Source organism: Phaethon lepturus, unplaced genomic scaffold, assembly GCF_000687285.1.
Source record: "Phaethon lepturus isolate BGI_N335 unplaced genomic scaffold, ASM68728v1 scaffold131, whole genome shotgun sequence".
NCBI lineage: Eukaryota > Metazoa > Chordata > Aves > Phaethontiformes > Phaethontidae > Phaethon > Phaethon lepturus.
This window is the reverse complement of record NW_010516712.1, coordinates 54,686-82,572: the sequence shown is the minus strand read 5'-3', so window position 1 is coordinate 82,572 and position 27,887 is coordinate 54,686. Positions and strand designations below refer to the sequence as shown.

At 36.4% G+C, this 27,887-nt stretch overlaps 1 protein-coding gene across 1 annotated transcript in view; it reads right to left on the bottom strand.

Annotated features, from left to right (window-relative positions):
• The window catches only part of CNOT2 (CCR4-NOT transcription complex, subunit 2), a 40,371-nt gene that overhangs the window by 10,181 nt on the left and 2,303 nt on the right, over window positions 1-27,887 (bottom strand). Inside the window, exons 2-11 of the mRNA XM_010296137.1 lie at window positions 17,334-17,400; window positions 13,872-14,019; window positions 13,072-13,254; window positions 10,160-10,239; window positions 8,908-9,033; window positions 6,219-6,343; window positions 4,498-4,618; window positions 4,229-4,385; window positions 372-433; window positions 226-275 (exon numbers count right to left, since the gene is read on the bottom strand). Coding sequence (XP_010294439.1) covers window positions 226-275; window positions 372-433; window positions 4,229-4,385; window positions 4,498-4,618; window positions 6,219-6,343; window positions 8,908-9,033; window positions 10,160-10,239; window positions 13,072-13,254; window positions 13,872-14,019; window positions 17,334-17,400 — 1,119 coding nt within the window. The remainder of the gene's footprint in view (window positions 1-225; window positions 276-371; window positions 434-4,228; window positions 4,386-4,497; window positions 4,619-6,218; window positions 6,344-8,907; window positions 9,034-10,159; window positions 10,240-13,071; window positions 13,255-13,871; window positions 14,020-17,333; window positions 17,401-27,887) is intronic.

Below are 27,887 nucleotides of genomic sequence, written 5' to 3'. Positions count from 1 at the left end.
TTCCTAACCATGGCCATTCTCAGTTTTATCTTCCCTTTCTTTTTCTAAGGAGAAATGGGTGCATGGTATGTCCAATTAGCCAGTTAACACACAACTGTTCCTAAAAAGATTGAGGGCATCCACAAAATGCACTGATTTTGAACATTACCTATCTGAAAGAAAATTTAGAAAATTACTGGTAATAAATTAACAAAAAAATACGCGCGCACACACACACGTACTCACCTTATCCCTAATGTGAATGTTAGTTAAGTATTCAGATGGAACATGGAAGTCTAAAAGAGAAGCGGAATTGATGCAACTATTAAGACATGTAAATGAATATAATTTGCAAATATTAGTATTGAATTAAATAGTTATTTCTCTCTTACCTATGTCTTGAGGTCGACAAGGTGATGATGCCCAGGGTGACGCAAATTTGGGATAAAGATTTCTGAAGAATAAGAAAAGCACAAATTTATCAAAAATAAAAGCAAAACCCAAACCAACCAACCAAAAACCTCCGTAACCAACCTCACAAACCCGAAAACCATACCACACAACCAAAATCTCTAGCTGGAGTAAGAAGGAAGAATAAAATGAAGTTTCCAGCCCCCTTTCCTAAAACAGCTACATTCATTAATTATTTTTTTTAATATGCGGAGTAAGACTGCATTTAAACTGCCATGGGAATTTACAGGGTCAAGACCTCCTTTTTAATCTATCATTCCTTCAACTTAAATGCCAGGGATCCCAACCCTTTTCAGGGATCCAATTTTACATAGGGTTTCAGTTTGCGTAGGAACAGCTGCCACAAGCCTGGTAGGTTCTGATTTATCAGCTGATCATTTAAAAGGGGAGGAAAAGCTTATACTGGCAGATTTTTTTTTTTTTTTTAAACTAGTCAGTAAAGATTTTACTCTTCTTCTAAATTTCAGTGATGACAAACTGAATCCCAGGACAACATGGACATCAGTTTATTATGATTTATGTATTTTTCTTTCATACAGATTTTGCTAACATACATTATAAAAAAGTATTGAGCCATTAGTTTAATAAAGAGAAAATTATGAACCTTCCAACTCTACTACAATGACTGCTGTACTGAGGAATGAGTTTTCTAATTAACAGGTAAGGAAGTGGAAAAAAAGGACTGAACAAAATGTACTTTTGGCAGGTAGCTACAGTCTACTTTTAATTATCCATGATAGCATGCTATTATGGTAAGTTTTGCAAATGAAACTTGAGTATGGTACACCCTATCAAATCCTTGCTTCTTTCTTGTCAAGGCCTAATAATTACTATTAAAAAAAAAATACTGGAAACCTACTGAATTACCTGAACACAACCAACTGCCAGCTGAGCTATACAGGCCACACTGATCAAGTGGTGTCAATCTTCCTCTAAGCTAGTAAATCTCACTGTTAGCAAAAACTTATGCTTTAGAGCCTGAAGGAAGATGTCAGGGGCAAAATCTGCAGATGCTGAAAATACCTAAACCATTCCTTCTACTGAATCGATAGGCATAGACAGGCATTGCCCCAAGAGGAGTGTCCTGCAACTCCATCACCTCATGCGTGTCCTAGAGGCTTGGCTTCCTAGGGCAAAGAACCCAGGATTTTAGTCTTGGGACTGCACCTCTGTATGCAATAAAAACTGAAGAGTTTGTGCACACTGTTCCCTCCATGATACAAATAAAAATCTCAAAATTTAACATTTTTCAAGGAGGTATTGGACAGCCTACAGTCTATTTGATGAATATTTCAGATCACTTCATAACATGAACAAACAGCTATTAATCTCTAAAGAATTAAATGTAGTAATGCCATATTTTTCAATTTTTGTTTATGGAGAATTTTAAGTTACCCTAAGGAATTAGAAGCCTATTTCTTAACAACAAAATACAGGACTGTACAGGCAATATATATTCATTCTTTCAACAACCGAAATAAAGCTTAACCTACCTGCACAGAAAATCTACACAAAACTAGGAGTTCGAAGGTTAATTCAAACCATTAGAGGTATCTACAGAACTCTAAAATGTTGTTTCTAACAGCACATTTATTGTTCTAAGTGTTTAAGTGAGACAGGTGTCTTTACCATCAGAAGTACCTCAACAAGGCAGAAAATTTCAGTTTTCCACATGTGAAATGCTTTTAGTTTTTCAAACAACAATTCATAAAGGAAGCAAAGCATGTCTAACATAAGGCAAGATGGCAGGCTGGACACTGAGAGACTGCACAGGCTGTTTGCAAATCTTTTCTGTAGTATAAAATAGAATCATCTTTCTGATACAAAACTGTCTGGATAAAATATTAACCCTACCCGCTCCAAGGCCCTCAACAGCCTATACAGAGAAATTAAATGTTAAAAGCTTTTAAAAATCCAGTTATTTACTGCTAAGGAAAAGCAGCAGCATGCCAGGTATATATATCTGCTTATGTACGAAGACACACTAGTAATTTGGATGCTGTATTCCAGAGCTGCATAACACAGCTACAAGTCATCACATCATCAAAGCATGTTTAGTATTCCTCTGCAATGATACTAGTTTTATGTAGACTTTCTGATAGGTATGTTAAGCTCAAGTTTTATGCTAGTCATTAAAACTAATGAATACCATTGACTAAAATAACAAATAGTATCACCAAAATTAGCATCACTACTACTATTTTGCACTCCAACATCTAGAAAAAGTAGCTATTTAACCAAACAACATAACTAGATTCCACCTGTGTCTAGGAACAGCTCAAGAATTCAGGTACCGCTATACTTGAAAATATTTTAAAGAGCAAAGGCATTCTACTTTCAGCTGATCATCCTCAGCTTGAGCAATGTTTGAGCAATCTGTACTAAGAACAGCAAATTACTTCAGTATCATGTAGATCCAGGAGACCCATCTCCCAGTCAGTGTTGTAAGCTCTGGGACTACCAAGGAAAAACAGTAACCCATGGTCAGTAAAACTGTTCTTTGTGCATTCTCTTTATGTTGTGGGAGAAGGGGATGGGAGTGGGTAACTACTGGATTCAACGGGGGAGCGACCTGCAAAGGCTAACACTACAAGTGAAGATACTACATTAACATAACACATTCTGCAAATAACTACATACAATTGTATTAGAAGGCTGACTTTGGATGATCTTTTTGAAATATTTTTAAAAGTGCCAATGGCATAGCAATTTGACCAAGTTTTGATGCAAGCTCTACAGAAAGAGTTTCTGTAAGTGGCAATTTCTAAAAAGTTACATCTCTAGAAAGACATAAATTCATGCCAATTCTTTCAAGACAGAAAAAAAATAAGGACAAATCATTTTTCCTAAGCTTTCCCTCTCACCTTGATATCCACATTCATCAATCCTCCCTGAACTTGTGCATTCAGAGTGCAGCTCCATCTAAATTTGCGAAATATGGAAACTGTGTGTGTGCTGTTTGGTCTTTGTTTTGTTAGTATATTATGTGCAAACCTTAAAATGTATGTACTGCTCTGTCAGTAAGACTAACACTATGTAAATTTCTGCTGAAACAAAATGATGGGAGATTCTCAGCTGAAAGTCAGAATACCAGAAATTAAATTGCTCTCACACTTACAGTCACCTAGAAGATAAGCATTTTTGTCCAAACTGATCTAGGTTCCTTCTATAACTACTGGAGAAAGAGAGGCACCCTGGGCTGGTGATTCATCTCATCTATCTTAAGCACTTATCACTAGTACAGTTGCTAACTGCTTTTCTCCCCAGTGCCTCTACAGGAAGCCTAGATGGCTAAACTTAGGTGAACTGAATAACTATAAGTTAACTATAAAAATACATTTTCATTTAAATTAATCTTTGGTGCAGGGTAACACTCTAGATGCTCTGTTCATTATTACATTACTATAAATTGAATTTACCCCCCAAATTGCTGAGAGTTAAGTGTAGATATCCTCAAAGAATATTATTATTTGAAAAATACTCTATACATTAAATTTATTACCAATACAATGTTAATTCCTTGAAAAAAGTCCTAAAGAAGTTAGATGAATAAGCAAAGCCACTAGGTTTTTTGAAAGCTTGCATAACAAGATCTCAGTATGCCTTGAAGCACAATTCTCTTGTTTACGAGAATTTTATTTTACTGTCATTACATTTTTAAATTTTATTTGATAAAATATCTTGTGGGTTTGATACTCCTGTGAGCTAAGTGAGCCTATTATGAATGACAGCATAATAAAACCAAACCTGAAGATAGTACTAATAACCAGAAACTTACTCAGGAGAGTTGAGATTGAGACCTAGTGTTGTTAGATCACTTCCTAATGCAAGATGTACCATTCCTGGATCTGTCTCTGCTGCCCTGATGAATGTTAACAAGCCAATCATTCCAAACTGGTCCGTCACCATCCCTTGAGGAATGTTGGTAACCCGACCTGGGCAAGAAGAGCATATTAGTTTTCTCCTTTCAAGAAGTGGAAGAATCAACAAGGTGATCTAAATGACTGTCAAAACCTTTAAAGAAAAAAAAAGTGGAATGACACATACCATCAGGTAACACCTGGATCCCTTTTTTCTGCTGGTTGTTGTTTTGCGTAGTTGAACTTTTATCTCCAGGAAACTTGGGCCCATCTGTGCTGGATGATGTTTTGCCTGATGTACTCAAATTCTATTAAAAATAATTTGCAGAGTTGGTATGATGGAAACAAACCAAAATGGAAAAACTTGTTGACCATATCTTTCACTCAAGCGTTCTAAACCAGTACATCAAGTCACTCTCACAAATTAGGCACTAAAATTGAACAAAGCTGAAGCTCCTGAGTTCTGTTGACAAACCTTATGTAGTATTTACTGCTTCCTAAAGTATATCTGTCATACAATAAGAGCTATTAATGAGCCTACAGCTTGCAGTCTAAAAGGATAAGAAAATACTTCACACCTGAGTTTGAATACACAATGGATATCCCAAGTGCCTGTGACTAGAGGATATTTTGGATATTTTAGACTCATCATGTCATGTATTTTTCCCCATACAGTCTTGCTCTCACCTAACGCTCCATGACATAGCAACAGATAATAACTCAAGCCAATTTCAGGTGCAAGCAATATACAGTTGGCACATTTGCAGCTATCAGGAAAGAGATGTAAACACTGTATCTGGCAAGAAAACTGTGATGGCACTCCAGGAGCCCATATACTTACAAAAGATATCTTCCGTAATTACTATGCCCTAGTTTTTATTATTCTTTAAAAGAAGTCTGCAGTAACACAATAGAATTACATTTACTCCCTCCTTCCTTACTGTATTCAATGCTAACTGTATCAGAACATATTTTCCACACAAAAAACCTGGCCACAACATTTGGGGGCTAGGCTTCCCCCCATCCCTTTTCTGAACAGTTGCATTTTTCAGTTTTCACATGAGTTTGTAGTCACTCTACTGCCTATTCATCTGTATTTATGCCACCCTGATTAACTTTTTTTTTCAATTATAAGTAGTAAAACAATCAGAAACTAGAACATTTTGTCAAATACTGCAGGAAACTGTTCTCTGCCATCCAAATTTTATTCACCTTTCCTTTGTAATTAAAAAACCCGATTTTTATTACAAATCTTTCAGAGTAAGCAATGAAAAAAACCCATAATCTTACCATCTAAAAGTAAGATGCTATCTAAAGCATCGTAATTACAACAATACTTAAGATACAGTGTATCCCACTGGTCTACAACATACCCATGAATGCAATGGTGTCTATTAAAAGAGCTTGCTCCCTGTGATTTCATTTCCCCATCAAGAATTTTACCTTGAAGTGATATTGTACCACCTAATATTAAAGGATTTGACAGCTTTGAAGAAAGATCTTATAATGTGTAAATTGCTACTACTGATGAGAGGCACCAACAGCGAAAAATGAGCTGGAATTGGTAGAAAAAGAAATTATGAATTGCAATACTTGAAAAATATATAACAATTCTCAAAAATAAATTTTGATGTGTGCTTGCAAGTTCCTCCCTGGCCCCTCCCCAAAATACAAAAGAATACACAGAAGTCATATGAAATTAAGAAGGCAAGGTCGCAGTGACTGTTGGGACCAAAAAACTTCCTGAAAAATTCCATTTACATAATTATATATGAAACGCTGCTTATGCAAAATTTCTCATTCATTTATAGGGGCAAATTTGAAAAATCTTGTATTACAAATTTTAAAATATAATCATCAAAAGAAGTAGGAACACTAAAAATAAAAGAAGATTTAAGGTTTACTTACAGATTTATTGTCATCATTACTCGATGTTGGGTCTTTGTAGCTGGAGCCTGGTAATGCTGGAAAATCTTCATTGTGTATTGAAAAGTCCTGGGACTGCTCACTTGCTGGTTTTGTTACCATTCCAACTATCATCAAAATGAAATCAGGAATAACATTAGAAAACTGCTAAGTAAAGAATTTTCTGCTGTTGATCTTGCTTACTGTCCATTTTCATTATGTGCAAGCTGTACAGCAGAAATTACTTTCAAAAAACAGGTAAACCAAAACAAAGCATATTCATTTAAAACATCCACACATATTAGACTAAAGCCTCTTATTTAAGTGTGAGCTGAGAAACACTCCAGGTTAAATTCATAGACACATCTACTGCTTTAAGAATGAAGCCCAGTACTTTTACCAGGAACAGCACCTGTTTTGCACATCTAAATAATCAAATAATTTTTACAGGCATTATTAAAGCGGTATTTAAGGAAATCCACTGATGAAGGAAGGATATACTGCTTTTAAGAGTATAATACATTTTTCCTCCATCCCCTAATTGCATGAAGAATTTCTTAGCATAATCTCTTTAGAAGCACAGATTCTTAAAGGATGCCCAGCTAACTCGCAACAGAACATATCACCAATGAAATACTTGCCTGTGACATAAGAACGACTCCTACTTTCAGTATGAAAACTGAAAGCATTTAGCCTGCAACTCTCAGTGCTCTGACCCTAATTTAAAAAAAGTAGGCCAGTCACATTGGAACATGGATTCCGACTACTGAAAAGCAACATTCCTTTTTTTTTTTTTTTAATGCCAGTTAAAAAAAAAGAAAACCAAAAACAAAACAACCAACCAACCAAAGAAAAGCCCCCGCACCACACACCCAAGGACAAATATTCTTTGCTGAGAGACAGAGAGGTAATACAGCGATTTGGTTGCAAACAAGACTACACTAGAGGAAGAGAAGACAGAAGCAGTCTAGGGCCTGTTTTTGCAAAGTTTCTTAATAGATGTATAGGATCTAAAATAGTTCAGTAGCTGACAATATATATGTCTTTATTGTTCTGAAGTTAGAGATCCAAGTTCCTTTATTTTAAGAAAAAACACTGAGTTAATCTTGTTTCTGCTGTTCACCCTTTTCATCCAGAGTTTTTATGATTTCTTCCACTGCATGAATAAAACTGATAATGAATTAACTGTGTGTTGCACATTCTCATTCTATCTAGAAAGTTGTCTGAAGTCTAATTTTCTTAAATAAGCTAAGTATGAAGAAACTACATCTCTGCTCAGTTTCAACCCTTTTTTTTTACTTCATCACAACCAAAAGCACTTGCCACTTTCTGTTGCTGGAGACAGTGTCCAGTGCATCTCATATCCCTATTTCTTGATCGTTTCTACCACCACACTCATCCCTTGCATTAAGCAGATGCTCACGATCACTTTTTCAGAGTTATTTCTTTCCTGGTTCACCGCACAGTCGTGCGAACAGCTATGCTAGCACCAAAATGCAGAAATGGTGTAAGCACGGGAGCAATTACGGTTTTATGCAGCAGTGCTGCTAAATGTGGAACTCCAGCTCCATGCTGGAAGTACGTGTGTGTGGATCTCCTTCCTAACTTCTATCAGTTTTCCATGTAATGGCTTCTCTTTCAGAGACAGACAAAAACCTCATGTAAACCACAAGCTGTATTAGCTCTCCACTCTCCGAGTGACTTTTCAGTGTCTCTGTTTGGGGAAGTGACTTCTCCCCATGTTTAGGAGCACTTCAGTTTAACTATAAGCTGTTTCTCACAGCTATCTTAAGCAGAGGGCCCTGGTTACACCCAATCCATGAGGCTACTTTGTCCTGATAACACGGTATCTATTATTTCTCTCCAATTAAAGTTGGAGATATCTCTCAAAAACACTAGCTTTTATAGTTAGAAAGCACAACTTTTTGGTTGGAAATTTGACAAGTGTCACAAAAATAACTTTAGGTTATAAAAGCAACTTCTCAGAGTAGCTGATGCAACATGCATGACAAAACCTACTAAAGCAGCAACCAAAAAAAAAATATTGTGCCTCACATTAAGCTTTACAGACCCAAATAATAAGATTTGTCTCCACCTTAAAGCTTTGCCTTTTACTATTTTCTAAGCTGTTCAGCAAGAATTATATAGGACACAGACTAGGAATCTGCCTACTAACAGTTGATGCTTACAGGTTAGTTTTTGAAATCTGATGTTCATCAGGAGAGTGACAGTGAACAGTACTACAGCAAGTACTGCCAATAAACAGAGAAAATATACAGTATGTTTACAGCTGCTGACTTTTTACACAATAGCATCTCTAGTAATCAAAGATTATTTCTAAGATTTACTACTCAGACCTCGACAGTTCTTGTACACATGCAATTAGAAAACAACCTGCTGCCTAAGAAATGCCTAGAGAGAGCAGCTTCAGAGTAATCATACTATACAGACTGAAAATCCCAACAACCTCTATTGATGCTGAAACTAAAGTAGACGAGTTCTAATACTTACAAAAGCCTGAGGGGAATCTCCAATCACAGAGATATTGATTATTTTTTTTTATTTTTAATGAGTCTTAGGAGCTCAAGTGTCTGGCATTTTTGAAAAGAATACCTATTGTCTTATGAACAGCAAAAAGTGAATCAAGCAAATACCGATTTCATTCAAAGAGCTTTCAAAAGTATAGTCTTACCATAGGGTGCCCTTCCAGCTAAAGGGTTTATTAATGGAGTTGGATTGCCACTTCCTTCCCTTCTGTTTCTGTCTGCTAGTGCTGGAAAATCTGAGAGGTCCAGTCCTGTCACATTTTCACTTCCATCTACAATAAAACCAGATATTTTAAATTCCCTTATGTTTCTTTCTTCGAGACTTCATTAGGTGCAAGATAAATGTAGGATCTATCTTCTTTCTTCAAGATGGTCTTTTTACTCTTACTGTAATTATTACAAATAACTACAACCACTCTGTTATGAGACTAGCCTAAAGAGCATGAAGGTGTTTGGGGTTTGTTTTAAAACAGTAGCTAGTCAACACTATTTAGTAACAAGGTCTACTTATTTTGAATTAAAGACTGCAGGTGTAAAATACAGGCAGACTATCAAAATCACAGTACTAGGATAGGTAGCCTGTTAAAATTTAAGGAGCTATCAAGAAGAAATTTGAGAAAAGATAATAACCCATATTAGCAGCAGCATCAAGGAGCTCTTTTGTCCTTAGGTAAGGTAAGATAAAGCTGAAGCAGCTGGAGAGCCAATGCAGTGCAAGTTACATGGGAACATTTTTTGATTTGCAGCAGAAAATACTTTATAGGTGAGGCCAGAGTTGCAGCTCTATAAAGATGTCACAAGGTCCTAGGGGATGCCCACACCCTTCCACTCTGTGATGTCACCAACACCTCAAGTAGCTTCATATACACAGCCACCTATGGAAACGTCACCACGGACAAACCCAAGGCATTTATGCACAAGAATATTTTCCCCTCTCTAGTTCATTAAATTCAGGTGAAGTTGTAATTCCCAGAGAAAAATCACAACTGAAACAACCAATTATAAACCAGCTGTTCAAAAGGAATTTGAGGTTTCAAAAAACGCTTTCCCACTCTTTTTACCCTATATAATGTTTTTGTAAAGAATGGATAAATTTTTTCTTCTCTGATCTCCCTTTCAATTCCATAAGCTATTTTCTAACCAACTAGGTAAAAACCTAGTCATGTAATGGTCAGTGAGTATTCTACAGAATAGTTTCACTTTGTTGCTACTTCGTAAGAGTGGATTTCCTACTTTTGAAGACAGTTTCATAGCACTGCTCTTGTAGCAGTATTTCTATGGAACAACTGAAAATTGTAACAAAGTTGCACTGCGACAGAACAAAGTATTTTCAATTAGACTTAGTCAAAAAATCTCTCTAGTGTACTTTAAGATCAACATCAATCAGAGTAAACTCACCTGTTCCATTAAAAATGTTACTTGATAAGGAGTTATTCATTCCAAATGCCTGATTTCTGTTCATCCCAAATCCAGACATACTGTGAAAAAAATCCAGGAAGTCAGACAAAGGCGTATACATACTTTGTAATTTCCAGTGGAAGGCATTAAGGGGGAAAAATAAAACCCAATACACTTAAATTATTTCAAGCTTAAGCAGTCCACATCAGCCTAAACTTGGTTTTCAATTATTTTCCTTTATACTTCTGAAAACTCTAAGCAGCAGCAGCAGGCACTGCTCAATCAAGACAACTGGAATGACTTCAAAATAACTTAGTTTTTTAGGAGCCACTGTGTCTTATAAAACATCTGTCAACCAACAAGTTATGGCAAACGTGATCGTTACTCAGTAATTTCATATAGAAAAATGAAGCAGCAGTAAATGCAATAGCGAAAAGTCAGACGGCAATCCATTCATTTGCAGGTGGGAAGCTGGGTAATGGAAGTGATTGAGTTTGTCATGACTCAGTTATAAGCTGAACAGTTATGGCGTGCAATCATCACCATGTCCACATGGCACTATTATGAGCACAGGGGTGGTCTCTGCCACACAAGGACACCAGATAAATTAAAGTTTCATATAGTCAGGCAAAAATCTTTGAAGACCTCTATAAATATCATATAGGACTACTGTGGTTGGAAAGACACCTTCACAAATGATCTGCTTCATTCTTTGCAAGCTGAAGATGTTGAGAAGCCCAAAGGTAGGCCCCAGCTGACTGAAATTCCGAATTTCTGCCCTGTGGGAAATCACAACACTCATTTTTCTCTTGTAATTGGATGGAAGTTGATGTTTCAGAAGTTTCCGTAAATAAAAATGTCAAACACTTTCCTAGTGGAAATTTTACCTACATGGACTTTTTCCACAGTTACAAATCTGAAGCATTTCATTCCAATCTGAAATAGCCCTAAATGCTTCATTTTGGATTGAGACATCAAGAAAGGGAACAGTTAGCGAAGACTCGTCCTGTCCTGCTTTGCTTCCCCAAGGTGGTGTATTTGAAAGACATCCAGATCGTTGACACCTCACAGCTGAAGAAAAATATTCCTGGTACTATCTGTGAATTCTAGACCTGGTGAGCACACCAACAAGAGACAACTTGATCTTGAGAGCATATCATCTAGCCTGATGACAGACAGTATTTCTAATGCAAGGGTTTTTTTGTTTGCTTTTAAAGAAATTAGAAACAACCATGTTAAGAATTCCAGGGATAAAAAAATGGATTAGGCCACAAAATGCAAACTTCTCTATGATTATTTGTAACCTGTTTTGCCAGTGTAACTAAGAAAGGGAAAGTAAGTATTTTTTTATGTTCAAAAACCTAAAAACTTTCATTGCTCCAACTAGGGCAACCATTCAGAAAACTCTTGTTGGAAATCACATAATTCGTGCACCTGTCAAGAAAACATCGTAATTTTTTCTTCCAAGTATAATTCCAAAATTTTGTTAAATATACCAATTAACAACTGGATATGTACTACTACTATACTTCTGTAGGCTAATAAACTGTGGAGTAAGAACCTGTCATTGTTCCAGGAATATTTCTTTCTCAACTTGTAAAAATTGTAGCTTTTTGAAAATGAGATACACAGTGTAAACCGTGAAAGATGAGGATTTTAATTCAAGTGTTCCTAAAAGGCAGGGATTTCATTATCTACACTACAGCTGAAAGGTATTTAAACAAGTACTTTCTATACATATATCAATCTCCAGTATAATTTTCCTCTGCATGTAGAGTTTTTAAGTATATTACTATTTCAACCTTTTGTAATGCTCGTTTCAAAAATACTTTAAAATACAAAATTATCTTTTTAAATTATCATCTCATTTTTCTTGCTGCTATACATCACAAGGAAGAAAAAGCAAATTCTATGTAAACAGAGGCAAGACACAAAGTCTTCTCATACTCCAAGAATATAAACCGCTCCCAAATCTCTGTGATTTGCTGTGATTGAGAAAAGCATTTTTATGCCAATATACTAGGGTGAAACTACAGAACTAAACAGCCTGACAAAGTTTCAGATAGCCATGACATTAGTTTTCACCTTCCTCTATCCATTTTGTAAAATACTAGATGGGGTTAGAGGTGGCACGTGACTGCCATGAGCTTGTTTATGCTCTACGTAAGAGTCAGTCCCCTAAGGAAGGGCCTGAAGGGAGAAAAAGAATGAAACTGGAAGCACAGAGATCATGAGGCTGTGGAATGAAGCCTGAAAAGCAGTCAGCTGTGCGAAGCTGTGACCACACGCATTAAATAATTAGAATCAACACATTTTTTACCATAAGATTATCAGTATCAACTAAGCATACATAGCACCAAAACACAGTTAAAGCCTAATGATTTGTGATGTTACAACCTTGCCCAGTTAGAAAAAGACCAGAAGTGACTGAGAAGCTTGTGGTATCCAAATGAACACCACATTCTTAAAGAAACCACTGTTCTCCATATTATTCCAGAATTTAAAGAAGTAACACACTAGGTTCCTGCTGCATCTGAATCAGTTAACTACTCTTCCAGAATAATTACTGTGTTTTTAAATCTTTCCTTACTTCTTCCCAAACTCACAGATGAATAGTCTTAAAATGTAAGCGTATACCCAAAAATCAATGTATGTTTCAAAAAACAAACTCAGGAACACAGGACAAACCGCATATCAAAGAAGCAGCTACAGAAATTCAGTAGTCAGAAACAGAATTTAGCTTAAAGGCCCCAAAAAGCTTGTGTGAATATTAAAAGCCGCTTCAAAGCTTATTGCAGGAGACGAGAACACACGAAGCAGTGCTTTCGAGCTTTTTTCTAATGAATAGAAATTAGAGCAGCATTTAAGCATGTCCATGGCTGTACAGGGATGGTCTGACTAAACAGCCTTACCTGTTCACAGTAAAAGGTTGTCGTGAGGGTTGCTGCTTTGGCATACATATTATGCTTGGAGAGCTTCTGTTGGGGCTGCCTAACCCTGAACTGCTCATGCTGTTTGTCCTGCTGGGAATTCCAATGCCCTGACCAACCTGGGAGTGGTTCATCATATTCCTAGGATTCATAGGCAATATCCCCCTGAAAGAGAAAAACCATCCACAGAGATGAATCTGTACAATAGTATTTAGTTACTCATTTAGATTACTAACATAGGATAGACTCTGAGCTGTTGCAACTTAATTTGTGCTTAGTGTCAACACAGAATGTTTGTATTACTCTCTATAATTAATGTAGTTTTGGATTTCTTCAGAAATACCAGATGACCCATTACATACTAATCAAGTCCTTGGTCAGGTTTAGATACATACTTAAATACTATACATTTGAGAAGGTGTTACAGCTCTTTTTTAGTGAGTGCTTCAGACCTTAGTATTCTTATACAGTGTATGACATCCATATAAAAATTTTAACCATACATTTACCAGAAGAACCAAAAAACAGCCTCTTACATTCTGAAGCAGAATTTGCCAGCAATTTGTCCTTTACATACAAAAATCAAATACTGTCTTACAGTAAGTCCTATCTTACTGCTTTACAGTATTATTTCCCTAACATAGGCAGCGGTCAATAGAAACTGCTTTTCTTCTTTTTTTAATTCATCAGACTGTAAAGTAGTCAAGGCAAAATATGCAGAACATTTAACAGGTGCTCTGCAGAAAGACACAATTGCAGAAATATTGGCTATCAATAAATACCTGCTCGGAGATGGAGGCGTGTGAAGTGACATTGTTGGTACCCCTGTTGTTGGCGTTACGTGGCTCGGTAACTGAGTGCCTTGTGATAAGCTGCGATTTAACTGAGGGGTATTGTTGCTCATTCCCCTCATTGGAAGGCCTAGTGCACCTATTGAAAAAAAATTCAGAGGGGTGGAGATATAGAGCAATCAGGAACAAAGTCTTCTCCATCAGGTGTAGATGGAAACAATTTATGCTGACAACCTACAAAAAAGTGTAAAGACTGAAGTGCAGTGTAAAAACTAAGTCCTTGTTTGCATAGTAGAAGCCCAATCATCTCAAATTTAGCCCCATTTCTGTTAAACCTTAGAAAGGCTCTTTAAGGAATTTCTGTATTTGAGTCACTAATGAAATTTTGTTTCCTTTGCGATGCCTACTGTAGATAAAGGTTTTAGTTTTGAGTTTTTGATGAGGACATGGAAATCTACAAGTTACCTCAAAAAAGGCAATGTTTTGAGAAAATCAATAACTGCACTCAAGAAGTACATTAATTACTTTTGAATAAACTGGTATATATTTGGCCAGTATTCAGAACACTAATCTGTCTTGTTAAAAATTAAGCAAATGTTTAACAAAAAAGTTATGAATATCTAGTTAATGATAACATTGCTTTTAGGACAATAAAAGCAACTTTTTAGGCCAGTTCTCCATAAAGTCTAAGTTGCTTCTTTTTGATAACAGAACTTCAGTCCACAATCAAGTCAAGGTCAATTATTTGAGAAAAGAAAGCAAGCAGAATTTTAACTGCCCTCTACTAGCATTTAAAAATACACAGAAGATTTTTAACATTGTGATCAAAAGTATTTTCTACACAAACAATTGGGTGTGACAGGACAAAGTAAGCACTTCAGTGAGGTACAAAAAAAAATAAAAATCACTAACTCAGAACAGCAAAAGATAACCAGTTGCTGCCTGTCTCAAAGTGTCCAAAAACTTTATGAAGTTTCCCATCATTCTCACATCACTTTTCCGTGTTTATGAAGTTTTGGAATGATGTTCAAAGACAAGAAAAAGTCATTTAGTGCAACATATCAATAGAAACAAACTTAGCATATAAAATGTGATAGCTCTAAGTAACAGTCCCTAGTGCTTTGGCATAGGCTGCTGAGGTAGACTCACAGAACCCAAAACTATCTTGCAGACCGAACAAAAGAAAAATGATGATGAAACAGCACTCTCCCATGGTAAATCACCCCTGCAGAAAAACTGAATATGTCACTGTATAACGTGATTAAATACTAAGAATGCAAAGAATGGACATAGCATACGCTCAGGTTATTATCATGGACAAGGTCTGAAGAAACCTCCCAGTCGTTTACCTCTCACACTACAAGAACTGCTGTCTGTCCGTGTCCTACCCTACAATTTGCAATCCAAGAAGTTTGCAATTACCCTGAAAAGTTCTGATAACACTCGAATTTATCTCTATACATTCAGATTAAGAAGTAGTGTGACTCGCTATAACAAGCCTCCTAAGCCTTCATTAAGTGCTGATTATATCATGGTGTTCTCTGTAAATATTTTGGCAATTTGCTGCATCAGAATAATTTCAATGAGCATAAATACATATTATAAATAATATTTCATGCTGATTAACAATTATGTGGAATTTTTAAAATAACATGGTAAAGAAAAAAATACATACACTTCCAAACTAGATACAGTACACTGAAAAACATGATTACAATATTCAGGTTAATTTTGTGCAAGCATTTCTTCAGCAAAGCCAGTATTACACTGATGGTTATTTCTTGTTGGCTTTCTTTAAACTAGAAATTTTAATGAGTACAGCTGTTACAGGGATGTAGAACCATATTCCTGTGTCTGGCAAGTAGGGGCAGTTGAAGTATTCACCCTAAGAAAAAAAATCTTTTCTTATGCTTCCTTCTTCCACTATTTTAACTGAGACAAGAGCTCTGCATGGGCTATATTGGAGACTGATCAATGAAGTAGCCAATTTCCTGTCTAATAGTTAACTCTGTAACATGACATCTTGCTTAATGACTGCCAGCTACCAATCTAAAAGTGCATAGACATTATCAGCTTTGTTTTTCCTAAAAGTATTTTAATCATAAGCATTGACTTTAACACTGAAGTTTCTCGCCCCTTTTTCTCAGTATTTGGTAGAAACTGAACCCTAGTAATATTTACTTTCTGATTTTTAGTCCATGCATGTCTCTGTGTTAGAGAGATTATGTCTTAGGCACCACAACAAACTAAACAAACAACAAAATTGATGAAAAAAGTTAACCTTAAAAATACACAAAAACAAACAACAAAAATAAAAAACAAATCTGTGATAAACAGAATGACTAAACTACTTCAGTATCTTTATACAGTTAAGTCTGAAAGGTTCGATAGTGCCAGATTCAGGACCCAAAGAGTCAAGAGCCAAACACGACTCTCAAGACTAACCAGAAACTGCTCATATAAATCTCAGTAGCATAATCAAATGCCAGTTTATATTACATGGTCACTCATCAACAGGCACTGAGATAGTAAAAAAATCACTGTATTTTCTAAACTATTTGAAGAAAGCCAAAATAAGTGGTGAAGGCCATGCATCTAGCAGACAAAGCTTTTAGTTTGTCCAGATAAAAAAGTCCACATTCTCTAAAGTACTCTGAAGACACTTTTTCTTAGAATCCAAGTCAGGTGACTTGGCAAGAAAGTTGCAAATGTTCAAAAGCGTACAGCGATAAGAGAGAGAGATGTTCACAAACCCGTTTTACTTGTGTAACTATTTAACTCAGACATTCTGAGTCTCTTTCTGGATGCACCTCCCAGCTATAAGGAAGTTCAGTTCTCAACACTGGCCCTTAAGTTAGGTGGCGAGCGTTACACGCTGCGACTGTTGCTCTATAGGTCTATTGCAACAGTATACAGATGACTAGCAGATATGGAAAAAAACTTCAAAGTATGGGAAAGAAAAAAACAATGGTGCAGAAGGCAATAATCTTACTGGCATAGTTCTCTGCCAAATGTGAACTGCCAAGCGTGTACACAAGATTTAATTTGCTCCTGTAGAGCATAAAATATCAGCTATAATTTAAGGTACAATTTCCTTCTATTCCTTACATATTTTTGTGAACTAGGCTCATTTTGGCCCAGCTCACTTTCCTTAGTTTTTCCTTCTGAAAGCCAGAGTTAAGTCACAGACATTCTTTATAGGATTATTATATTTGGATATTTAACAGCTATACAGTGTCAATCTAGGACACTTTGCATACTAAGCACTGCAAAAATGCATACTAAGCAAAGCAAAAATGTATCTTAAAAAAAGTTAAATCACACAAATAAGGAGACAGTCTTGTTTACAATCATCAGAAAACAAAGCCATATACATGTTCTCTATCCAAAGAGCGTAAAACTAGAACCTATTTAGCATAGAAGAAACATATCATCAATAAAAAGAATTCTTACTTTGTTGCCCGTATAAACTTGCCCCAAACTGAGACAGCTGACCTGATGTTGATGGTGATGCCAGCATCTAAAAATGTAAGTAGATTAAAAGGTTATTGAAGACACAAAGATATGCTATCTTGCTCTGAAAGTTTATAACAGTATATTGTTTTGCCAAGAAAGCCAAAACAGCAACTGGAATCTCCTTTTAAGTCATCAAAAATTTTAGAAACTCCCCAAAATATCTGCACAGTAAGAACTGTAACGGTATATTATACATCAATAAAAACGTATGATTTTACATGTATAAAACCAGACTTTCTGTTACTTGTGACAAATAGCATAGAGGAAGAAGATCTAAAAGCTTTCAGGTTTTCTACCTTTGTAGCTGAGACCCATCTTTACAGAGGAAGAAATACTCAGTTATTTACATCAGATATAGGGTTCCCCCCCCCCAATAAAACATGTATCATACAAGCAGATCAATCCCTGTTCAATGTAATAACAGCAAGTGCAAAATTTCATATTATCAGTTACAATAGCAAAAGGTGGGAAATGGCTGGCTAGGTAGCAGTAGGTATACAAAAACAGATATGAACTTCAGGTAAGATTCCAATGTTAAAATTATAATGTACTGCTCTAAGAACTAGCTTCATGCTTGTATACACCATATGAATAGGTAAGATGTACAAGTGTCAGAAGTAATCCTTCCTGCTCTCTTAGACTCACTTTAAAGACATCACACATTACCAACTATTTCCATTAAAACCTTCTTTGTCAATTTACAGACATCACACAAAAAATGTGACAAACTAAAGAGACTCTCAAGAAGAGTAAGATCTAATAAAAATCATGATCTATAAAGAAAGATTGAGATTTGGGTTTGCATACTCCAAAAAGAAGGCAACTAAGGTAGGGACATGACATCAGACTTCCAGTCACTGCTATAAGAGGAAAAGAATAAACTACTCCCCATGCTGCTGCAGAAATGTAAAGTATTAATACATTTGAGAAACACGAGATTTAGGCTAAATATTTGGGAAAAAAAGCCCTTTGCAATCTTAGGGACAGTTAAGCACTGGAACATCCATCCTTGGATGTTTTTCAAGAACAGATTAGATGCTCATCAACATTAGGTATAGATGACTGTCCCTTGGAGCAAAAGGAGTATTAGTTGACCTAATCCATCCAGCTCATAACAGAATATGCTTCTCGCACTTACTAACCCATGCGCAGCTGTCTGCTTGTTTAGTGCAGTAGGCTGGACTTGGGTTGAATTGTAGGATGGTTTCAAGGAAAGGAATGTCTGGATTTCTTACACATAAGGGGAATTCAAGCTTTTTCAACTTGAGAGTAAAGAATTAAAATCAAAGTAACTTCTACTGTGATAAATTGAAAATTGCTTTGTTGACTTAATCTAGACAGATGTAAAACTAAAACAAACCTTATAAATTGAATCTGCTAGTAGTCTATACTGTGGCCAAATCTGGGTAGTAGAAATGAAAAAGACGACACGCAGGGTAGACACTAAATATCAAAAGTAGCATTCATGTCTGTAAATCACAAAGTATTAGTGATTTTTTGAATAGAAGGCATGAGAAGAGAAATTACAGCAGGCAATTACCGCAGGCCATCAGAAAATGTATCAGAAATATCACCCCAAAATACTATACACTCACACATATTTTGAACAAAGTGCACATATTTGATAGTAAGTGACTACAGCAATAAACATCTACACTTCCATACCCAAGAGGTTTGAAATACTAAGACAAAAACTTCCTGCAGGAAAAAATACAAGACAAACTGGACCAAAGTTCTCCTTTCTTAGTGAAGAACTGGCTGTGAACAAAAGAACATTTTAAGTAACTACCAGTGGCTTCAGCTCACCACTCAGAAAGTTCTCAGGCCACATCTGCACCAGCAAGTAATGCTGCCAGAGGGAAGTGCATTTGTAAAACAAAAAACATACATATAGTATGCATTTCTAACTAGAGTTAGCCATGACTAAAACACCCGATGCCATGGAGTGTTGCCCGCTAGTGAGTGGAACATTGTTTGGTGCACTCCTGCAGCATCTCTTCCAGACTACTTTGATCCAGAAGGAATCAAATTCATTCCCACCAAGACTGCTCTGCAGTGCGAACCAAAGCGTGCTGGAGACACTTGGGAGGATAGACTTCAAAAGCACACTCCCCACCCAAACTAACAAACTGATGTTTGTTAAACATCGACAAAACAAGTTGATACAGTAGTTTTAAGAAAGGAAAGACAAAGTAAAATGTTGAGGTAAAAAAAATAACACCATTCAAGTTTGACAAGTTGGAAGATCCTAGAACACACTGCAAAGTGTGGCAAATTCCAGGGAAAAAAAATGAGAGAAAAAGTTACAAGACATCTTCAGAGATAATGACAAAGGCACACAAGCAAAAAAAACCTGTATCAGTCAGACACTGAGATATAAACAGCAGTCAAAAAGTACTAGCAGCTTTGGGACACGCAAGCAAAACAGTTAAGCCAAAAAGAATATTCTGTGAGAACAGCTGCTTAGGGCATTCAAAAAAAATCACTGTGATATAATAAGCAGAACATAGTACAAACCTTGGCATAAAAAACCATTTATTTATATCGTTAACTGAGATATTAAAAAAAAGTTAAAAAAAAAAAATCACAGACCTAGGAGGTACTAAATTGCTTGAAAGAGGGGAAAAAGAATCCCACCTCTTCTATACAGAGTACTACTTGATTTCTTTTAAATCCAGGTAAAAGAAAAGGAATGGCAAGCAATATTTAATGAACACTGCTTATTAGAAATTGGATTTTCTTTTGAAATATTGAAAAGTAGGTCACATGTATTGTGCCATTTGCCTTTACATGAAAAGTTAATTGCAAAATGACTTGTAGAGAAAGCCTTACAGAAGGGCATAATAAAGGTCAAGTATTATATTCAATAATCTAACAACTGGTTTTAAAGTCGTAACATACTAAGAACATCAAAGATAACAAGCCTCAAGAAGAAATAAATAAAAATTTCTGTGGACCTGTTCCAGGCTGATTAAATGCAGATTTCTCAAATCTCATGGGAAAGGAATATGCTGTATGGATCTCTCTTACTCTTTCTAGTTTATTTTGTAGTATGCTAAAAAACCTCCCCAGTATTAAACACTTTTTCTGTCATAGCTGAGTAAGCAGCAGTTTAAAATTTTGTCTTCTTTTTCTAGTATTTCCATATAATTTAGATCAACAACAAAACAACTAAATTAGCCAAAACCTTAAGCTATGCTACCAGGACCTTTATTTGCATTCACGACCTTTGAGTCGCTTTTATAGTCTACTTGAACTTGGTCTAACAAAGATAACAAAGATTCAAGATGAACACTATTAGTGGTATTAAAAACATTCCTTCTGACATTCTAGAATCATTTTACTCAACTACTGGCCACATGATACACAAAATATTACAATTCTCCAAGAGTGTACTTGCAATGGTGGCTGGAAGTCACTCTTGAATTTCTTTTAATCTACAGCAGCGAAAGGTCATGATAGCCTTAATAAAAACTAAACCAGTCTAACCCTTAAGGTCACTAAAGCCTCTTCCAGTTGTTAAGATCTTTTAAGCTTTACCCAATTAAGTAAAAATTTTAGAGAAAAAAAACACTCTGAATTATACCTGTAACAACCTTTGGAAACCAAAACATACCAAATTACTGCAATAACATCAATGAACAGCATATTCTAGCAGGATGTATACAACACCAGCTTTTTAAAACAAGCGACTAATAATTTTCAGTGTCAAGGAAATTGTTAAACAAGCTTCTGACACCGATAGCTTTTGCTGCACATACACAACCGTCAACCTCACTCCCTTCAAACCTTGGCACTTCAGTTTAAATCAATTTGCCAGTGGTTAACAGCTACAAAATCCAGTTGTGAAACAGCATGGGACTTTTGCTTCCATTCCAATTTAGTATCATTGAACTAGACAGGTTATTTCAATTGGCTTTCTCTGTACGTGTTGTAAGGAGATGGAGGAGGGCTAAGACTTGCATCTCCCACAGGGCAAGGAGACAACTAAGCAAACAAGACCTTGTGTAACATGAAGGGTGCACTTTATTCTGTTAGTGTAAGGAAGGACCAACGCTCAGTACTGGCAGACTGAAGGACTGAGTTGATGATAGTCAACTAAGATGTGAACATCGTTTTACTCATAAGTCTCAGTCAGTCACAGTGCAGTTCTGATCATGGAAGACCCTACCTCAAAACTCAAACCCATTGATGAACCAAGCAGATGGCCCACTTTTTCTGGACTGGTCCACACCAAGAATCAGTAAGCCATAACATGCTACCAGGCAATTTCCTACCCCTAGTGATGAACCAGACTTCAGTGTAACTGCCTTCATTAATTCTTGATGGGCTTACTGCGATAAGTCCATTTAAGAGTGTCAACTATCTCAAAAAACCCAGCACCAGCAATTGCTTAAATTTGCCAGAACTGTGAAAAAACTGCTGCATTCTAGAACCCTCTCGGGGTTCTAGAGAGCCTGGGAAGGCAGGCTGCAGCCTCCCTGAAAGCAGAGGGAGGCGGCGGGAGGAGGCCCAGCAGCAGAGCTGGCTGGCAGCGCGCCCGCCTGCCCCGCGCACTGTGGCATCCTGCCTCTTCCAAGCGAGCCCCCAGCTTATGGTGGAGACGGCTGCCTGTCACCACAACTGCCACAGTTGGTCACCACACCTCGGCATAGCGGCACCAAGAAAACTCAGCAAACGCTTTTGCGAAGGCTGCTATGTTAATGCAGTTACAGCCTAAAACTACTTTTCATAAACACAAAGCAAGCTGAAGTTGAAATACATCAATCCAATGCTAGAAAGTCAACTAAAAGCAAAAATGTTGGAATAAACAAGTTAAGTCTGCGGGTAATATCCAGCCTGACAAACGATGGTCTTCTCACAGGTCCAAACATCAGCATCATTTTGTATTTGCACTACTTTATTTCTGGTATCTGCCATCTGTGCTGCGCTATTTAATAATAAAACAACTGACCCACAGCCTGAAAAGGTGAAAGTGTTATACTGATGTAGAAAATAGTAATAAGTCAAGCCAACAAATACAAGAGATTAAAAAAATACATTTTTCTATACTCTGCCAGTTTAATATTTAGTATTATTATTAGTCCTCCCCTGGACTACAAAGCACTTTTTAATACAGCATTCACAAAACTCACATGTTACAAGAAAATATTTCCAAATCTCAAAAGCGGAGACCAATGAAGAAATTTTGAAAGCCTTATATTTGCTGGGTATTATTTGCAAGTGAAAATTGCTACTGATATATTTTATTATTTCCGAAATATAAAACCAAACACAATACTGAAAAGAACCCCATGAAATCTTATTCAATCTTTCAGATTTTATCATTTCCAGTTGTGGTCTCCTGCCTCCAGTGGCACTGGGGAAGCACACAGAGGTAGGACTGTGCTGCAGGCACCACCTTTTGCATTACATTTCTCTGGCAATTTTTTGTCGTCAGCAGCAGTATCTCAAGATCTTGCCTTTGAATGACAATGACATTATTAACATGAGGTTAACATGACTATTAAAGTAAAACTGTAAAAACATATTGTCCCTGTGTAGAGACATTCAGTTTGATGGTACAGTGTATTAAGGACCCAAAAGATGACTGAAAACTCACTGAAAGCTGCTACCAAAACCACCATAAGTAATTAAGAACTAGTACAACAACACAAATAATTAAATTAAATAACCAGTTGCATACAAAAAGCTAAATAATGCCACCCACTCACTGAGCATGTAAACCACCAATATTACAATACAATATGTTTAGTGAACTGAATTACTGTGTAAGAAACCATAACCTCCCCCTTCTAGAAGAGGCAGAGGATTTTATGCATCGAATTAATCTGGTCCGAAGAATCACTTCAAATGCTAAAGCTGACATACTAAAACTATTATTTATTGTTGATTTAAGTGGAGATGCAGTAAAATATAGCTTTTAGATAAAGTATAGAAACGATACCTAGCACAGTCATTTAGTTCTGTAAAAGAAATCTAAATACAAACTCAGCCATAGTGAGAAGTATGTATTCCAGTCATCAGCAGTGAAATTAACTTCCTTGAGACATAATTTTAAGTCGTAAATAAGTGATGCAAAATAACTTTCACTAATTCAGATACATCTTGCAAACTGTGTAAAAGTATGAAAACCCATCTTCCTCTCTAAGTAAAATTAGTTTATCATGTATTTTTTTATTTGATAAATCCATCCAAGTACTAACTTGTAGGTGACACAGTAAAAGGGTGATTTTGCATTCTAAACTTTTGGGTTTTTCTTCATACTGTATAACTTCATTATGAAAATGCAAGCTGTAAGTAGAATGACAATAGGCTCTGAAAGGGTATACTGCATTTAAGCACAAAAACTCCCTCAATTTGTTCCTAACCTCATCCCCTGCAAGTCTTTTCAACTGTCTTCAATTAATGGCATTGCAATTTTCATTTGTTTAAAGTTTGTTGTGTGTTTTTTTTTTTAAAAAAACAAACAAACACACTATGTGCTTACTAAAAGATGTGAGGTATGTTTAAACACTCTCTGTGAAGGTAAAAAGCAATTTTGCATCTCTCACACCAAAGAAAAAAAACTTAAGCTATGCGTTGCATAAAGCAAGCAGAGCAAACCAACCCACTATTCAGTCAAATCTACAATAATGTTTCCATGCAAAGTAATGCTTATGAAAATATTCATTCTCCATTTATAATTAAAGACATTAATCTATTTTCTCCCCAAAATAAGCTTTACTCCACAAATGGATCAAAACTATTCAGACTACGAAAAGTTACATTAATCTTAAATAGCTCTATTCAACAAGCCAGGATTAGCAAGAATACTGGGACTGCTGCTGATACAAAAGAATTTCACAGGAATTCTTAAATACTTACAACAACTCCATGTGAAGCATCTGAAGTTAAATTACAATTAAGCTAACAAACTGTCATGCAATGACTAAGGCAAATGGCAAGCAAGATGCCTTGGGAAACAAGATACCATAGGTTTCTTTAGAATCCTAAAAAATAGCATTAGAAAGTCAACAATCCAGCTGAAACAATGTGGTGTTCAGCAACACTAAAGCCAAAGGTGTCTCCAAAAGACTGATTAAATCCTTCCCACATTTAGTTTCCCAAACTTAGCAAGATTCTGGATCTCTATCTCCATGGTAAGTTAAGTCTTGTTTCAGAGTTTTATCTCTTGTAAAAACCCCACCTTTTTGTAAGGCCACATATTTCAAAACACAGTAAGAGGTAAAGGTTCTACAAATTATTTTAAGGGAAGTTTGCAGGAAAAGGCTTTGAGAACAGCTTCTGACCACCCCTTTGTTGTAATGAGCACAGTGGTGGTGATACAAGATAAGCCCACTGACATCTTGCCTTTATGCAACTGTCTCATGACAGAGGAACACCTGAATTTGATCCACCACTGACACGCTTCTACTACATCAGGATGGAAGAAACCTCTGGAAAGCAGGCTCCCAGAATCAATAACCCATTCCACTGTGCTCAATATCCAAATCAGAACACCTTCTACTTCAGGAAAGGTAGCGTCAGGGAGCTAGATTAATAGTTGCAGTAAGCCAAATCCAATCTGCAGGCTAGATTTTACTTGTCTCAATTGTTAACATATATTTGTCTTCACAAGAAGTTTGGAAAGAACTGAGCTGCAAAAGAACATGAGGTCTCAACTGAGAAAGTCCAGAACTAGTTAAAACATTAAGAATTTTCAGAGAGGAGAATAAAATCAGCAAACTAACTGTCGTGGTTTAGCCCCAGCAGACAACTAAGCACCACACAGCCGCTCGCTTGCCCTTGCCTCCCCAGGTGGGATGGATGAGAGAATTAGAAATAAAAACTTGTGAGTTCAGATAAAAACAGTTTAAAAGGACAGCAAAGAAAGAGGAAGTAATAGTAATATTACTGATGAGGGAATATACCAAAACAAGTGATGCACAGCGCAACAATTGCTCACCAACCAGTGATCAGCCTGTCTCTGAGCACCAATTCCTGCCTCCCAGCCAACTCCAGTTTATATACTGAGCATGACGTGATACGGTATGGAATATCCCTTTGGCCAGCCTGGGTCAGCTGTCCCGGCTGTGCCCCCTCCCAGTTCTTGTGCACCTCCCCACGGGCACAGCATGGGAAGCTGAAAAGTCCTTGACTGAGTATAAGCACTGCAACTACTTAGCAACAACTAAAAACATCAGTGTGTTATCAACATGATTCTCATACTAAATCCAAACACAGCACTATACCAGCTATTAGGAAGAAAATTAACTCTATCCCAGCTGAAACCAGGACATTAACCCATTAGAACTGCAAATCAGAGAATTATTACTGTGTTACTGTGAGCATTTTATCATCTATTGAGCAACTGGGAGAGAAAAACAAAACAGCAAAGCACTGGGCCAAGGAAGGGAAAAAGCATTCATTGAAAAAATTCTCCTAACTTTCCTGGTAATTTGGGCAGATCTTCATTAAAAGGCACGTCTGCCTACTGTCTGATTTATGACTGCAGTTCAGAACAACAGAAAATGCCCTGATCTTATATTCTCACATAGGCACCTGCAGTGGTTTGGGACAGACTGGTCAAACCTTGTAGAGCACTTCTTACATTCTTATACATGAGAAATCAAAGAAGTTCAGAATGAACAGCTCCCATCTTTTCTTAAAGCTCATTGTAATTTTTTTTTTTCCTCACTTGAAGACAGTAGATTCAAAAGTATATGAAGGCTTTGAGTTACCAATTTCTACCATTGTCACTCTATTCAAATAAAAATACACGTACCCCTGTCCTCAAAATGATTTTGCTGAGTGCACAGACAGTTCAATTAAGTTGATGAAATTGGCCACAGATAAGCTCTGTAATTATTTTGTGGGCACATTGTGCATCTTGCTGTCAATTAAAGTTACTGGACCACATTTATTTCAAGCCAAATCTTAAACTATTTTCTTAAACTCTTCTATCTTCTGCAACTTCTATAAAATATCCAGTTTCTTTGCCAAAGGATTATTGACCTGGTTATCACGCACTGATCCTAAGTGTGGCAGAATTCATAGACAGAGCATTCCATGAATACACTCTGTTCCACTTCTATACTTGGCACAGCAACGTTTGGTGATGACTCAAGGCAAAGCCACTCTTTCAGTAAAAAGGAGCACTGGATGGCTTGAGTAAGATCTAATCTCACCTAAGAAGCCATAATTTCGTGCCTAAAACAATAGAACCAAATAGCATCCATATGATTTTGGAAGTACTTGTGCAAAAGTAACACGTAACTTTTCCATTTCAATTATCGTATTAATCCTGACTGTCTAGAATTGTATTCCCCCGTAAAAAAGTAGGTAAGTTAGAAGAAAGCTTTTAGTTTTCTGAGGCTCTGAAATAAAAATAACATGTCCTAAATTCTTTACTGATACTTCTTCCCACTTGTAAAGTCTTCAAAATTTAAGACAGGACTTCAGCAGCCTTAGTTCACTCTACCTTTGTGTTAAGGAAATTCTTTTAAAATTCAAATTAGTCAAAGCAACAAGTTACAAGAAAACCACATCAGAGATGCTACTAAAATTGTTTATTAAAAGGCATAAAATATTTTTTCCACATCTTTTTCAGATAGGTTCTAAATTTTTTTTTTCACTTAATGAGTAAAATTCCTAACATAATTTGAAAAAAAATAAAACCTCCACCTTAAGTGTTAAAACAAGGTAGAAAGCTGAAAAGCTCCCAACCCAGTCAAACCGTGCACAAGTCATCACTGTACCCCACCTGAAGACAATGCCTCTTCACAGGACAGAAACCCTACCGTAAAAGTGAAAAATAGGTTCCAAAGTCTATACAAAATAATATGTTTGCAGTAATAATCCTTACTCTATTCTAAACATGAGGAAGATTTCACCATTCTGTATGTTCCTCTACTTGGAGTACACACACACGCAGTAACAATTCCTTGGAAAGTAGCAACTTTTAAGGTTAGAATCAGTAAGATCTCGAAGTGAAAACCAGAAAAACACCTAGTCATGTCCAGTACAAGGGTGAATACTAAACAAGCTTTAGCCCTTCCCAAAAGGCAGTATTTAAGGAGGCCATTCACAGAGGGCTTCCCTCAGAACCACTCTATTTCAAGCTGAAGAACTCTAGAGGACAAATGAAGCATAAATGAAGGACTCGGGATTCATGTGTATGTATGATACACTGGAGAAAAAAAAACGAAACAACATTTAGCTCATTTTCTACAAGTTTGTAGCTAAAAACTGCAATATATTCATTTTACCTGCTCTTGGTAAAGGCATGTAAGAAATTGAAAATGAAAAAGGAGCAGTAACTTAAATTGCAGTAAAACTGCACATTGTTTAGACAATTCCACTATATAAAAAAGGGATAAAGACTCCCATTTTTCAGTAAGCTTACAAAGAGATTGTGTATGCTACATTTTAGTCTTTTTATTACCAGTTGGGTTTTCTGAATATAAAAAGTGATTACTCCTTTCCCAAAAGTTTCTTCTACCTTTACTT